Source organism: Poromitra crassiceps, assembly GCF_964638095.1.
Source record: "Poromitra crassiceps genome assembly, chromosome: 5".
NCBI classification, from domain to species: domain Eukaryota; kingdom Metazoa; phylum Chordata; class Actinopteri; order Beryciformes; family Melamphaidae; genus Poromitra; species Poromitra crassiceps.
In genome coordinates this window covers 49006609-49019443 of record NC_139642.1, presented here as the reverse complement: position 1 = coordinate 49019443, position 12835 = coordinate 49006609, and the positions used below count along the sequence as shown (strand labels likewise).

General features: G+C 44.6%; 2 protein-coding genes across 3 annotated transcripts in view; one reads left to right on the top strand and one right to left on the bottom strand.

Moving 5' to 3' along the window:
• The first annotated feature begins 2236 nt into the window (after window positions 1–2236).
• Window positions 2237–7324, top strand: trim59 (tripartite motif containing 59). The gene is made up of 4 exons (XM_083637673.1): window positions 2237–2562; window positions 2732–2953; window positions 3446–3655; window positions 3751–7324. The coding sequence occupies exons 1-4, from the start codon at window positions 2308–2310 to the stop codon at window positions 4351–4353; spliced, it is 1290 nt and encodes a 429-aa protein (XP_083493799.1). The 5' UTR covers window positions 2237–2307; the 3' UTR covers window positions 4354–7324.
• The window catches only part of smc4 (structural maintenance of chromosomes 4), a 32578-nt gene continuing 25310 nt past the window's right edge, over window positions 5568–12835 (bottom strand). Inside the window, exons 19-24 of one of the 2 annotated variants that reach the window (XM_083637671.1) lie at window positions 12105–12249; window positions 11000–11173; window positions 10098–10280; window positions 9481–9713; window positions 9135–9318; window positions 5568–8089 (exon numbers count right to left, since the gene is read on the bottom strand). In XM_083637671.1, coding sequence (XP_083493797.1) covers window positions 7925–8089; window positions 9135–9318; window positions 9481–9713; window positions 10098–10280; window positions 11000–11173; window positions 12105–12249 — 1084 coding nt within the window. In that variant the 3' untranslated portion in view covers window positions 5568–7924. The remainder of the gene's footprint in view (window positions 8090–9134; window positions 9319–9480; window positions 9714–10097; window positions 10281–10999; window positions 11174–12104; window positions 12250–12835) is intronic. The other variant, XM_083637672.1, reaches the window with a different exon arrangement.

Here is a 12835-nt window from a genome sequence, read left to right as displayed (position 1 = left end):
ATCTTTATTTACCACTGCATCAGAGTCAGTTTATTTACCATAGTAGAAGTGGATGTAACGAAACAAAATACTTAATTGACGTTAAAGTAAGGTGACCAGATTTCTCAAATGAAAATCGGGGACATTTTGTGGTCCGCTAGGGGGGCCCAGGGGGGGCTATGCCCCCCCGGCTTTTAGAAAATTGTGTACATTTTACAGTAAAATGCATAAATCTGGTGCACTTTGAGAGCAAAAGTAAGAGGCTAGATCTATGAAGAACTTTGTGATTTTGAAACAATTGAAAAAGAAGCAGTTTACAATGGTTACTAGTTATCTGGCACATTTTACCACAAATTAGACAGCCTAGGTAATTCATGGGAAATAGGCTACTGGTGTATTGTGTAGAGTGGCAGGAAGAGAGGGACAACTTCTCTCTTTGACCTCACCAACTGGTGGATAATTTATTTACACAAAACAAAAACATTACAGTAGTGATTTATTAGGCTACCTCAGTAAACACTTTCCTTGAGTTTAGGGTGTCGCTCACCAGTTTCAAGTATTCAATGGCCACATGACCATATTAACTGCTAATTTAATATTAAATGCTGACAAAATAATTTAAAAAATCATGTTAATACTAAAAGGCAATTTTAATGATTAAAATTGTAATCTAGAGATAAATATGACCTATTGTGTTTAATTTAAACCAGGGGTTATCAAAGTTTTGATGGCTGAAGGCCAATTTAGGGAACAGTAGGCTAATGACTAGATAACAATGATCCATCGCCAATCATGTTAAAAATTGTCATTTGTTTCAATGGAGTTTGGTGTACATAAAAACGTTACTGACTTCTCTGCAAAAACGTTTTGAGTTAGTTACTGCACTTACTTACCAGATAGTTTTACTGTACTTTTAACTATTCAAAACAACTGACCCGCTGAATGGGGTCCGGTAAACAATGACGGTAGCAAAAGCAGCAAGCAGACGCCGCCTCTCGTTCGCCACCTCTGGGGCTTCAGTTGCGTGCGGCTGGGTCCTGGGAAAACCACGGCACGGGCAGAGGGAGGACATCTACTCTGTCACACACAGGCAGCACTTTGCACAACGTGCACAATGACAGGCTTTTGTGGTGCCGCAAATGCTCTGTTATCGAGTTTCTTGCCAGTATTATTATTTGACTTTGTGGCCAAAATCGGGGACATTTTCGGGGACAGCTCCAGCCGGGGACAGAGCACCGAAATCGGGGACTGTCCCCGAAAATCGGGGACGTCTGGTCACCCTACGTTAAAGGAAGGAACAGTTCACCCAAAAATGAAAGTTCTGTCATCTACTCACGCTCATAAATTGTGTCCATATAACACACAGGTTGCCAGCACAACTCGAGAGAAAACCAGTCACAATTGACATCAGTAGGATACAGCTGAAGTCAGTGACTGGTTCTCTTGAGTTGTACTGCTGTAGCAACCTGTGTGTATCATCGACATAAATAAATAGGTGTATGGATAAACCTCACCTGTTTCAACTGGCATGAGGGTGAGTAGATGACAGAATTTTCATTTTTGGGTGAAATATTCTGCTAATTAACCTGCATCACGAGAACTGTTACCTGTTTGAATTTGGGCGCCAGTGCGGTTACAGTTTGGAGCCACAGTGGGATCAGGTTCTGGGACGGTTGCACAGTTGAACAGCCTGTCCTGTCAACAAAGTGTGTGTGTGGGTGGGGGCTGGCATAAGGCCTTCTATTGTGGCTGTGAAGCTGCTTGTAACTAGAGGAGGGCCCATACACTCACAACGGCAATATAGCTGAGATCCTGTAATAGGAGCGTAGTGGTGGTTTTTGGCTGTTCTTTTGTTTTTTTCAGTACAGTCTGCTCTTCTCACTCACGCAGTTACTGTAGATGGTTACTTGAGTTCGGCAGCCACTCAGCTAACCACTCACTGCTAATAATCCTCTTAACAATGGCATTGAGGGGAGTGCTCATTACATAAAGCTTGTGCAATGACAAATATAGATTGAGTCGCTGTCTGGATCACACTAGGGTGATTATTGTTTTGCCCTGCAGTGAATCAGTTGGTACAGAGGGATAGAAAACAGCTGATCACCCTCACTCTGAAGTGACTGAAATAATGTGTGGTGAATAGTTTTAACGAATACAACATATTATTTGACTCGACTATTCCTCAAAATTGTTTTCTGTAATTAAACTTCAATTCGCAGTTGGAGCAAGGCGGTGTGTTTTGCTGCGAGCCGGTGTTCAGCTTTCTCACCCATCCCGCTGTCCCCTCTATAAGCTTCCCGTCCCGAGCCTGGCCTCCGCTCTCCTGCCATGGACAACCTAGAGGAGGACCTGACGTGCTCGGTGTGCTACTCCCTGTTCTCTGACCCGCGGGTGCTGCCGTGCTCGCACACCTTCTGTAAGAGCTGCCTGGACAACGTGCTCCAGGTTTCTGCCAACTACTCCATCTGGCGCCCGCTGCGTCTGCCGCTTAAGTGCCCCAACTGTCGCAACGTGGTGGAGCTGCCCCCGACCGGCGTCGACGCCCTGCCCAGCAACGTGTCTCTGCGGGCCATCATCGAGAAAGTAGGAAAGAAAATACTCCTAATCTGTCCCGGCTAACTGAAATATTGATCCTGTGTGACTTCCTCTGTGTGCTCCGTCAGTCTTGGAAACCTCACGTTTGCTAATGCTGTTCTGCTGGATCGCTTTGTGCTTATGTTGACATGTTTGTCTGCCCCATCCGCTGCCTCAGTACCAAAGGGACAGCCAGCCGCGGCCCCCTTCCTGTCAGGAGCACCACAGGCAGCCGCTGAACGTGTACTGCGTCCAGGACCGGCAGCTGATCTGCGGGCTGTGTCTGACTGTCGGGCAGCACCAGGGCCACCCCATAGACGACCTGCAGGCCGCCTTCATCAGGGAAAAACAGACGCCAGCACTGCTGCTGGCCAGACTCTCTGACCAGAGATGGGCGCAGGTGGGCACTGGCAGTCCTCTGTGTGAATGATTTTTATTTGGGGCAAATCCACTCGAAACATATTCTCAAAAAGGCCATTTGGTTTGTTGTTTTCTGCTGTCGTCGTAAATGTGTTGAAAGCGTTGTTAAATAATTGACACTCTACCCGTCAAAAGTTTGGACACACACCTGATTGAATGTAGAAGGTTTTTCATGATGGAAATGTTTTTTAGACAAATTAATAGTGAAGTTGATGCATGTATGAATTTCTTTCCAAAGCCTTTGCCTTTCCATCAAGGCAAAGGGCGGCTACTTGAAAGACTCTAAAATAGAAGATAGTTTGATTTGTTTCACACTTGTTTCGGTCACTGCATAATTCCATGTGTGTTATTTAATCATTTTTGACTGGTAGTGTAAATGCATGTTTGGAAAAAAGGCTTCCATTTTAGAACTGGCGAGCATTCTGCGTCATTTTGCTGCCTGCCTGTCTTTGCTGTCCTCTCACTCTGCCAGGTGTGTGAGCTGGGGGAGCAGCTGCAGCAGGAGAAGGCTCGCTGCGAGGGCCTGGTGAAGAAGGACCGGCTGGCTGTGGCTCAGTTCTTCCAGACACTGGAGGAGCTGCTGGCCCAGAAGAAAGAGGCCTACCTGGAGGCCCTGGACAGCACCAGTGCAGAGGTGTCCCACTTCTACGACCCGCTCCTCCTCAGGGTGAAGGAGCTGCAGGTGTGTGTCGCTCAGGGTTAAGGCAACTGGGTTATATATTGCCACTGAAGTTTGATTCACACCACAGTACTGATAACCGTTGCATTGCCCTTCAGGAGGAACACCTGGACCTGGTGTCTTTGGGCTCGTCCTTAGAAGAGGAGGAGTCGCCACTGGTCTTCCTGGATAACCTGCACTTGTTGCAGGAGCGGGTGGAGGCCTTTATTAAAGTCCCTCTGCCCTCCGTCGTAGCCCTCTCCATCACCCCCCGGGCAGCGGAGTACCTCCAGCAGCACTGGCCCGCCATGACCATCGGCCGCCTGGAGGAAGCGCCTATACCCAAGGTGTGCTGCTGTGCCAAGTGTGGAGGTCAGGGCACTGAGGCGGGACGGGGTCCGTCCAACAGCTGGGTGCAGGAGCTGTGGGGCGAGCTGCTGCCCACCCCCACCATGGTGCTGCTGGGGCTGCTGCTGCTGGCCGCGGCCCTCTGGGCCAACCCCATGGGCGGGGTATCCCTGGGCTTCTCCCTGCTCTCTCAGTTCAGCCAGATGGTTCATGGGCTGAGCAACGAACTGGCCGTGTCCGTTTACGAGACGGTAGGGACGGCGTACGCGGCGATGGGTGAGACTGTGCAGAGATGGAGCTCTTTCCTTACCACACTGGGAGAAAATACATTCCAGCAGCTGACAGACTTCTGCAAAACCTACAGCTCCTTCTGAAACAGACCAGCCTTCTTCAAAACCCACAGCTCCTTCTGAAACAGACCAGCCTTCTTCAAAATTTACATAGCACCTTCTAGTAAGGCAGCTTAGCAAATTGATGTCGATGTTCCTTACAAAAGCACAATTTTTTTTCTACTTACTGACAATTCCCATACCTTTCAATTTTTGATAGGATCCACGTTTTAGCTGACAGGCCATGCACTCTCACACCTTTAAGAGTTAATATCTTAGAAATTAAAGGAGATGTGCTGATGTGAATAGTTTCAGGGAATCCATTTATAATTTAGCCTAAAATGTTCAGGACAACCTTGAATACCAATTGGCTAAAATAGAGTATCTGAGCCTAAGAAAAGATCAGTAGATTAAGACACTAGTCTTTATTGATACAATTTGAATAGTGATGGTAAAATAATAGCAGCATTTCATGGCAGAACAAGAATGTCTAAAAAACATTTACATGGCCTATAAAAGGGGATAGTAAAAAAGAAAAATTAGTAAAATAAATCCTTTTATGTTTAAGCAGTGACCGCACCATGCTCTTTGAAGACAATGGTCTTGGGGTTGATTCCCACACTCTTGGTGGTGTTGTGGGTTTTGTAGATGCCGATGAGACGATCAGCGATCTCAAACATGTTGTTCCTCAGGGAGATGATGATGAACTGAGCGTTCTTTCGTAGCTTTCAATTTTTGATAGGATCCACTTTTTAGCTGACAGGCCATGCGCACTCACACCTTTAAGAGTTAATATCTTAGAAATGAAAGGAGATTTAAAAAAATCGTAAAGACAACTTGTAGAGCTTGGTCCATAGATGATAGCAATGTTGGTAGAGATTGGTCAAACACCCTAGGAGGAGATGTCAAAGATGTGTTTTCCAGAACTTTCAAAATATCTCAAACTTTCCAGGTGGACCTTGAGGGTCCTTGAGGCAAATTTGTAGAGCAAGGTCAGTTGAACACATAGGAAAAAGCTGCTTGCAAATCGGATAAACGTGGAAGTTATGGCCTTTAAAAAATAATTGTTTTGGTGGATCCTATCAAAAATGGAAAGCTATGGCTATGGGCAGAATTTGGGGGATATTTGGTGCTTTTGTCAGGAACGTCCACATCCCTCTCAAATAAAGTACTGACTTCTGAAAGAAACCAATTTGGATCCATCAGACTCGGCCGTTATTTACAGGTTGAGAAAGCCTCACTTTCCTATTCCTGTTGGTATCTGTTAAAGGGGAAAATCCACCTTGAAACACTTCAGCACTTGGTGATGTGTCCTGCATTCCCTGGACCATTTGCATTTTTTGTGTGGTAATCACATTTAAAATATTTATAAAGTTTATGGTAGAAACATCTAGCCAGATAAACCATCTGGTCACGTGAACTCACACTTGTGCCCCATTCTGCAAGCCGAAACAGAATGGATCCGGATGGCCCTAACCAGGCTAAGAAACCTCAATAATAGAAAAACAATAGAAACATTGCAAATGGCACCTTTTAAAAACAAAACTTAGGAGAGACCTTTACAATGCTGAGGTATAGCGAACAGAAAAATGTATTTGAATTATGGGATTCATATTTATTTGTTGTTGTAAAGTTTATTGTTCAGCTTTGGAGTGTAGTTATACTGCCCAACCACTATCGGCATATAAAACACCAATCAAAATCTAGTCAAGGAATTGAGGTTTGGCAAAAGTATGGAATTCAAATGAGTGCATCTAAATCAGTGGTTCCCAAACTCAGTCAGAAGAGATTAAAGTCAGAATTCTGAGAAAAGGTCAGCATTCTGATTTTCTCAAAATTCTGAGTTTAAAATGAAATTTTGAGATTACAGTCAGAATTGCGACCAGAATTTATGTCATTACTGATGTCATTCAAGCATCACGTCACTCAAGCTATTACAATCTTACGTGACTTTCCGTGACATTTCCACCCCAGAAGAGGAACCCAACTTGTAATACAAGGATTACAATGAATGGGGAACTCTCTTCCGGGGCTGGAAACGTCACGGAAAGTCACGTGACCGTTGAGCTCTATAGGGTGGTGTTCCTGGATCGTCAATGTGGGGGTCACAAGCAAAAAAAATAAAGGTTGGGAACCCCTGATCTAAATGATCTCTCACATCAATGCAATGGGATGTTTTCATAGCTTTCCTGTTTTGTCCCATGTAGAGATACACGTGTAACGTGCATCTTTACATGAGATACACATGTTGCATGTATCTCTTTACATGAGATACACATGTAACGTGTATCTCTTTACACAAGAACTGTTGTATTGTTGACACTGAGTTTGAGACATGTGAAATGCAAAAACCTGTTGTATTTGCTTATGCAACATGCAGACAGTGGTAGAATGGAATCGGACACAGTGTACCTGCCCAAAAGCCTCCAGAGGTCATGTTGCATTGCACATTGGTACATGGCAGTGAAACTCATGTTGTGCCTTTAACCATCATGCCAAGCCTTACCTCATCTCCAACAGCTTTATCATAGATGACTGGTAATTCCACCAGAGCCAATATGTCTTGCTTAAGACACTTTGTATATTTTCCCAAATGGTGCAGTGACATGGGGGTTTGTTATGGGAACACTTTAGTGACTCTAAAAACCAATTTTTTTTATTTATTTTTTGCTAGACCTTATGGCCTTTAGCAAAGCTTTACTCAAGTTATTCTGCATCCTACAAGTGCAATTATTTGTCTGCTTGCTCAAAGACACTTCAGCAGGGCAGATAGTTGCAGAAATCAGGGCTTGAATCTGGGCACTCTGGCTGAAGGACATCCTCCCACCCAGTAAGCCCCACAACTCCCTAAATGCTAAGTAGCACATTTTGTAGGGTGCATTATAGTCTTATGCAGTTGCCTGTCAAGTGTGACTTTTGTCAGGACCAGTTGCAGAGTGAAAACCTTTGACAGAAACGTTGTACCGTTTATTTCTTTGTTTATCTAGACATTTTCAAAAATACAATCTGAATGGATTATTGTATTTTCTATCATTCACAGTAGGGGCAATCTGTAACAGCCACTTTTGGAGAGAAACTTTCCAGTGCAAGATGGGTTACAAGTAAAGGTGGCAGTGCAATAAGCGTATTACACACTTCTCAGACAGCGGTTGCATTGGGCTCATTAGTTAACTGGTGTTTGCTACAGTTGTCTCCAGAGTGTGAAATGTTTGGGCTCCAAGTTAGCCCACCATCTCTCTCAGAACATCAGCAGCAGTGTGCAGTTTATGAGCAATGCTAATGCCTTTGCTATTCCTCTTGTATGATCACACTGGGATTTTTATTTAGACATTTCCTTGTATTCAGTAAAGCTGATGTGAATAGCTTCAGGGAATCCATTTATAATTTAGCCTAAAATGTTCAGGACAACCTTGAATACCAATTGGCTAAAATAGAGTATCTGAGCCTAAGAAAAGATCAGTAGATTAAGACACTAGTCTTTATTGATACAATTTGTATAGAGATTGTAAAATAATAGCAGCATTTCATGGCAGAACAAGAATGTCTAAAAAACATTTACATGGCCTATAAAAGGGGATAGTAAAAAAAGAAAAATGAGTAAAAGAAATCCTCATGTTTAAGCAGTGACCACACCATGCTCTCTGAAGACAATGGTCTTAGGGTTGATTCCCACGCTCTTGGTGGTGTTGTGGGTTTTGTAGATGCCGATGAGACGATCAGCGATCTCAAACATGTTGTTCCTCAGGGAGATGATGATGAACTGAGCGTTCTTGGTTTGCTCCTGCACAGAAAAGCGGTGGGGAGGGAGAGAGAGTGACAAATATTTAGCTGAAGAGATTTTATTCTCAACCGAGTATCATTATGGCATATTACTGCTGCAAATGGCACTGTCTAATTTAAAATTGAAGGGATCAAGTGAGCCTCCATCCACAAGGCTATACACATCATGGGCAGAGTGAATGCCAGCAGTAAAAGGCTTAGTACTTGTTTTGACCCCAGCAACCAAAAACAGGTGATTTCTCTTAATAGCTCCTTCGTCAATCCTGTGTGATACACAACACACAGGTCTTAAAATGCAATGCTTAAAGCCATTTTCTTATTTATTCACTTTCTGCTGAATCACTAAAGCTGGCATCAGACTAGAGGATAATTGCACAGATTTTGGGTCCAATTCAACCCTCCCGACAATCGCGGGGCGTTCCCGACTCAAGGCTGGTCTGAACAGATTATCTTCCCAAATGGGATCCTGTAGTGTGAGGGGGTTGCAGACATAATCTTAACGTTACCGAACATAAAAACATTAAAGTCCGTCTTCTTTTCGAGTAACACTCCAGAACAGCCCACTCTGCCTCTCCAACCATTTCCTCATCCAAACCAAGGATGCGATCCAAACTCATCTGGCCGTTCACTTTTCTTTGGCAAACTACTGCACACACCAAATCAGCTGTCCCTGTTCTAAACTTGTAGCGTGGGCTTGATTTGAGAGAAGAAAATGGGTTAAATCTGTCGTTATGTCTGCAGCCTCCCACGTTTTTAAAATTGATGAAGATTTGAAAATCCTATAGTGTGCACCAAGCTTTAATCATAGAAGTCAAGGGACTTGAACCTGGGTTGTGATGTTGAAGGGTGGTTTCCATATCTGCTACATCATCACCCTGCTGCCCAAAATACACTCTGAACTTACAACAAATGGGCCTTGAATCCATGACCTCAAACACTTTAATGCAGCATCAAAGCCCTCTGATCCAGAGTCTCATCACTAATATACAGATTCAAGTTCTCAATGTCAGCCCGAACCCGCTCAGCCCTTACTCGCTCATACTCACATAAATGTAACAGGCCACGATGGAGACATTCTTGAAGTCCAGAGCAGCATCTATCTCATCCATGAAGTAGAGCGGTGTGGGCTTGAAGTGGTGCAGAGCAAACACCAGGGCCAAGGAGCTGAGGGTCTTCTCTCCCCCTGAGAGGTTAAAGATCTTCTTCCAGCTCTTCTTAGGAGGGCGCACACTAGATAGAAAGTGGACGAAAGAGAGTGACCTACTGATAACAAGGCACCAAAGACTGGAGCAAAGAACATGCAGGAAATTACATGACAAGAGCCCATGTTAGCCTACAGGACACGCATTGATGCTCTTTGACCTTTGACGTCGGCTCTTGCTCGTCTCTCACCTGAACATGATGCCCTCGGAGAAGGGGTCTAAACTGTCCACAAGCTCCAGCTCCGCATCGCCCCCAAGTGTGAGCATCTGGTAGTTCTCCTTCAGCTTGTTGGTGATGATGTTGAATCCGGTCATGAACTCGGTGAGGCGCCGTTTGCGCAGGTCCTCGTAGCCAGTTTTGAAGTTGTCCCTCTCTGTGGTCACCTCATCCAGCTCAGCCATGCGCTGCTGGTACAGCGCCTCCTGTGGGAAAGAGAGGGAGATGCTGAAATCATCACTTAAATGCCCGTTGAATGCACTCTATATAGGATTGGGTTTCCAATCTGAAGATTTTAGTCCGCAGTGTATCATTATATCATCGGCTTCCAGACTTGAGTTCCCAACACTATAACTGAAGATTTATCTTCACAACAAGGGCAAGCTGGTTTTGGGGGCATTCGCAACTGCGCTAAAATGACCATTGACACCAGCAGCTGAAGGAACTAATTAATCTTCTGATAACGCACAAACAAAATTGCCTACTTTGCTCAATATTTGATATACAAAAGTAAGTTTTCAAATCCAACCCAACATTTGTGTTTGGGAATCCCTTCTACAGGTATTAGGATGACTGCATATTTTGCGTACCTTCTTCTTGTACTCAGCGATGGCCCCCAGGTTAGGCTTCATCTGAGCACAGCGGGCCGTCAGCAGGGTGATCTTATTGGTGATGACATTGGCATCTCTGATTTTCTCAAAGTCAGCAGGAGTAAGCACAGGAAGCTGCTCGGCTGGCTTGTCGTCCAAGGCATGAAGGGACAGCTCGCTGGCCTGAGGAACACAGGGACAATGTATGAAGGGACAGCTCGCTGGCATGAGGAACACAGGGACAATGTATGAAGGGACAGCTCGCTGGCATGAGGAACACAGGGACAATGTATGAAGGGACAGCTCGCTGGCCTGAGGAACACAGGGACAAGGCATGAAGGGACAGCTCGCTGGCATGAGGAACACAGGGACAATGTATGAAGGGACAGCTCGCTGGCATGAGGAACACAGGGACAATGTATGAAGGGACAGCTCGCTGGCCTGAGGAACACAGGGACAAGGCATGAAGGGACAGCTCGCTGGCCTGAGGAACACAGGGACAATGTATGAAGGGACAGCTCGCTGGCCTGAGGAACACAGGGACAAGGCATGAAGGGACAGCTCACTGGGCCAAGGCCAAACCTCATTTTGGCAACTTCTATTCACTTTCTTTCTTTGGGGTCACTAGCATATTTCTTGGCCATAGGTGACAGTCAGAACAAATATGGACTGGTAGAATTGATACCTTTGAGGCTCAGCCTTCTCTTCACCACTGTTTATAATATTACACCAGCATTACTGCAGCCGATGCACCTAACCGGTGGTAAATCTCATAATAAAATAATAATCAATCTCATGAAGAAGACCACCAGATACCTGAACTCCCCCACCTGGTAAGGGTAGCATACTTCAATCCAATAGGTTCTGTGTGAAAACACATACACACACCCCTCCCCACCCACCTCTTTGTGGTAGCGTTTGATCTTGTTCTTGTCTTCGCTGATGACGGTGTCGATCTGCTCAATGCTGAGGCGTACGCTGAGGGACTCCTCCTGCAGCGCGTGCTCCTGCTGCTTCAGGCCCTTTATCGCCTTCACCACCCCTTGGTACTGCTCCTGCACCTCAGGCAGCGCTTCCTAGGAGACAGGACCATAATGTTACTCCAAGATTCTCACACTTAACTTCAGTGTTTCCTTCACATTAATAGAGTACCGCAGATATGACGTATCTTTGTAGGTCAACACAGAGAAGTCATGTACTTCCTGGTTCCTTCGTCTCAAAGTCAATGGGATTTTTGCATTGGATTTTGGTTAAATGCCTGAAATAAGGTTGTGGTTAAAGGTTTAAGAAATGGTGAACTTTGTATTCAGCAAGATAATCTTCACAAATGAGGACGATTTTCATGATTTCTGAAGCGTTTTCAGAAAATTGTGATTTAAACACAAAGTTCATCGTTTCATAAACTTTTAACTTAACACAGACCATATTTCAGACATTTAACCAAAATCCCATTGACGTTGAGACGAGGGAACCAGAAGTGCTAACATCCGGATCTCCGGCAGGTCTAGGCACTCATTCCTGCGGTAGTCTATGTGGTGGTCCCACACAGTGACAAATGGAAATATCAAAAGCAGAGTTGGATGCAAGACAGCAAAAACCATTGAAATATTTTAAAAGGTAAAAGATAAAGTGAAGTGAGTGCAGACTCAGAGTAGACGTAGACCCATTCATCGGGCCAATTATTGGCATTTTGCAGCCATTTGGCATCAGCCGATTCAAAAATATATGCATGTCTGCCCTTAACTAGCTCTGGGACTAAAACATGTCTGCCCTTAACTAGCTCTGGGACTAAAACATGTCTGCCCTTAACTGGCACTGGGACTAAAAACAGAGAGACGCTGCTACTATGTGCACTACACTAAATGTTATTTACTTATGCAAGTATTTGTTTGTTCTCTAGGAAACAAGGGGATGCTGTTATCTGCTGATAAATGTTCTTGAGTACTTAAACAATTTATTCTTCATTCAATTTTTTTTAAATAGGTGTGATGCAGGCAGAGTGCTGACCTCAGCCTCCTGATTGGCCTTGAGGACATCACCAGCCTCCTCTTCCAGCTTCTTCAGCTGTTCTGTTAGCTCAGCCATGGACTTGTCATTCTCCTCCAGCTCACTCTGCACACGGCTCACACTGTCCTCACACTTCTTCAGGTTGCTGAAAATGGGAGATGGATTAGACATGAAGGAATAAGCTACTGTAGGATATGTGGTGTGTGTGTGCAAGAGTGAAAGAGAAGAGAAATCATGTCACCAAGTTGAGGCTTGCCATACAGAACTGCAAGTCATTTAACATGCAAACCATGGTGAATACTGGATACTAAAGGAAAGAAGTCAAGGGTAGTAGGTGATATGTTGTGTAGTCTCGGCTCCAAGATGTTTGGTGAGCGGCACCAACAGCGCCACCTACAGCGGATAAGGACTGAGAACTGAGTCTACATGTTGTGAAGTGTGTATCTCCCATTATAAGTATTTGGTTTAACTGGAACCACAACACCTCCAGAAACCTAAACAGTGTCAACAATTATTTTTAGTGGACAACACCAACTTTTTTGTGTCAGCCAACCTGTTTCCAATTCCATTTTCTGTATAGAATCACAAGGTAGTGGTACACACACTCACAAGCACAGTTTAAGTGAAGATGGTTTCACAATTTGCTATTGATTCTCAAGTAATGTTACACTGATGGATCCATCCAGGCAGCGGTGAAAGAGAAGTTTAAGATAGCACTTTGCGTAGACTGT

What these genes read in the sequence shown, in the direction of transcription:
- trim59 (XM_083637673.1), top strand. Translation starts at nt 2,308, where the DNA reads ATGGACAACCTAGAGGAGGACCTGACGTGCTCGGTGTGCTACTCCCTG. An exon ending in CTGACCAGAGATGGGCGCAG is followed by an intron (nt 2,954 to 3,445) that starts GTGGGCACTGGC and finishes TCACTCTGCCAG; the next exon opens with GTGTGTGAGCTGGGGGAGCA. An exon ending in TCAGGGTGAAGGAGCTGCAG is followed by an intron (nt 3,656 to 3,750) that starts GTGTGTGTCGCT and finishes ATTGCCCTTCAG; the next exon opens with GAGGAACACCTGGACCTGGT.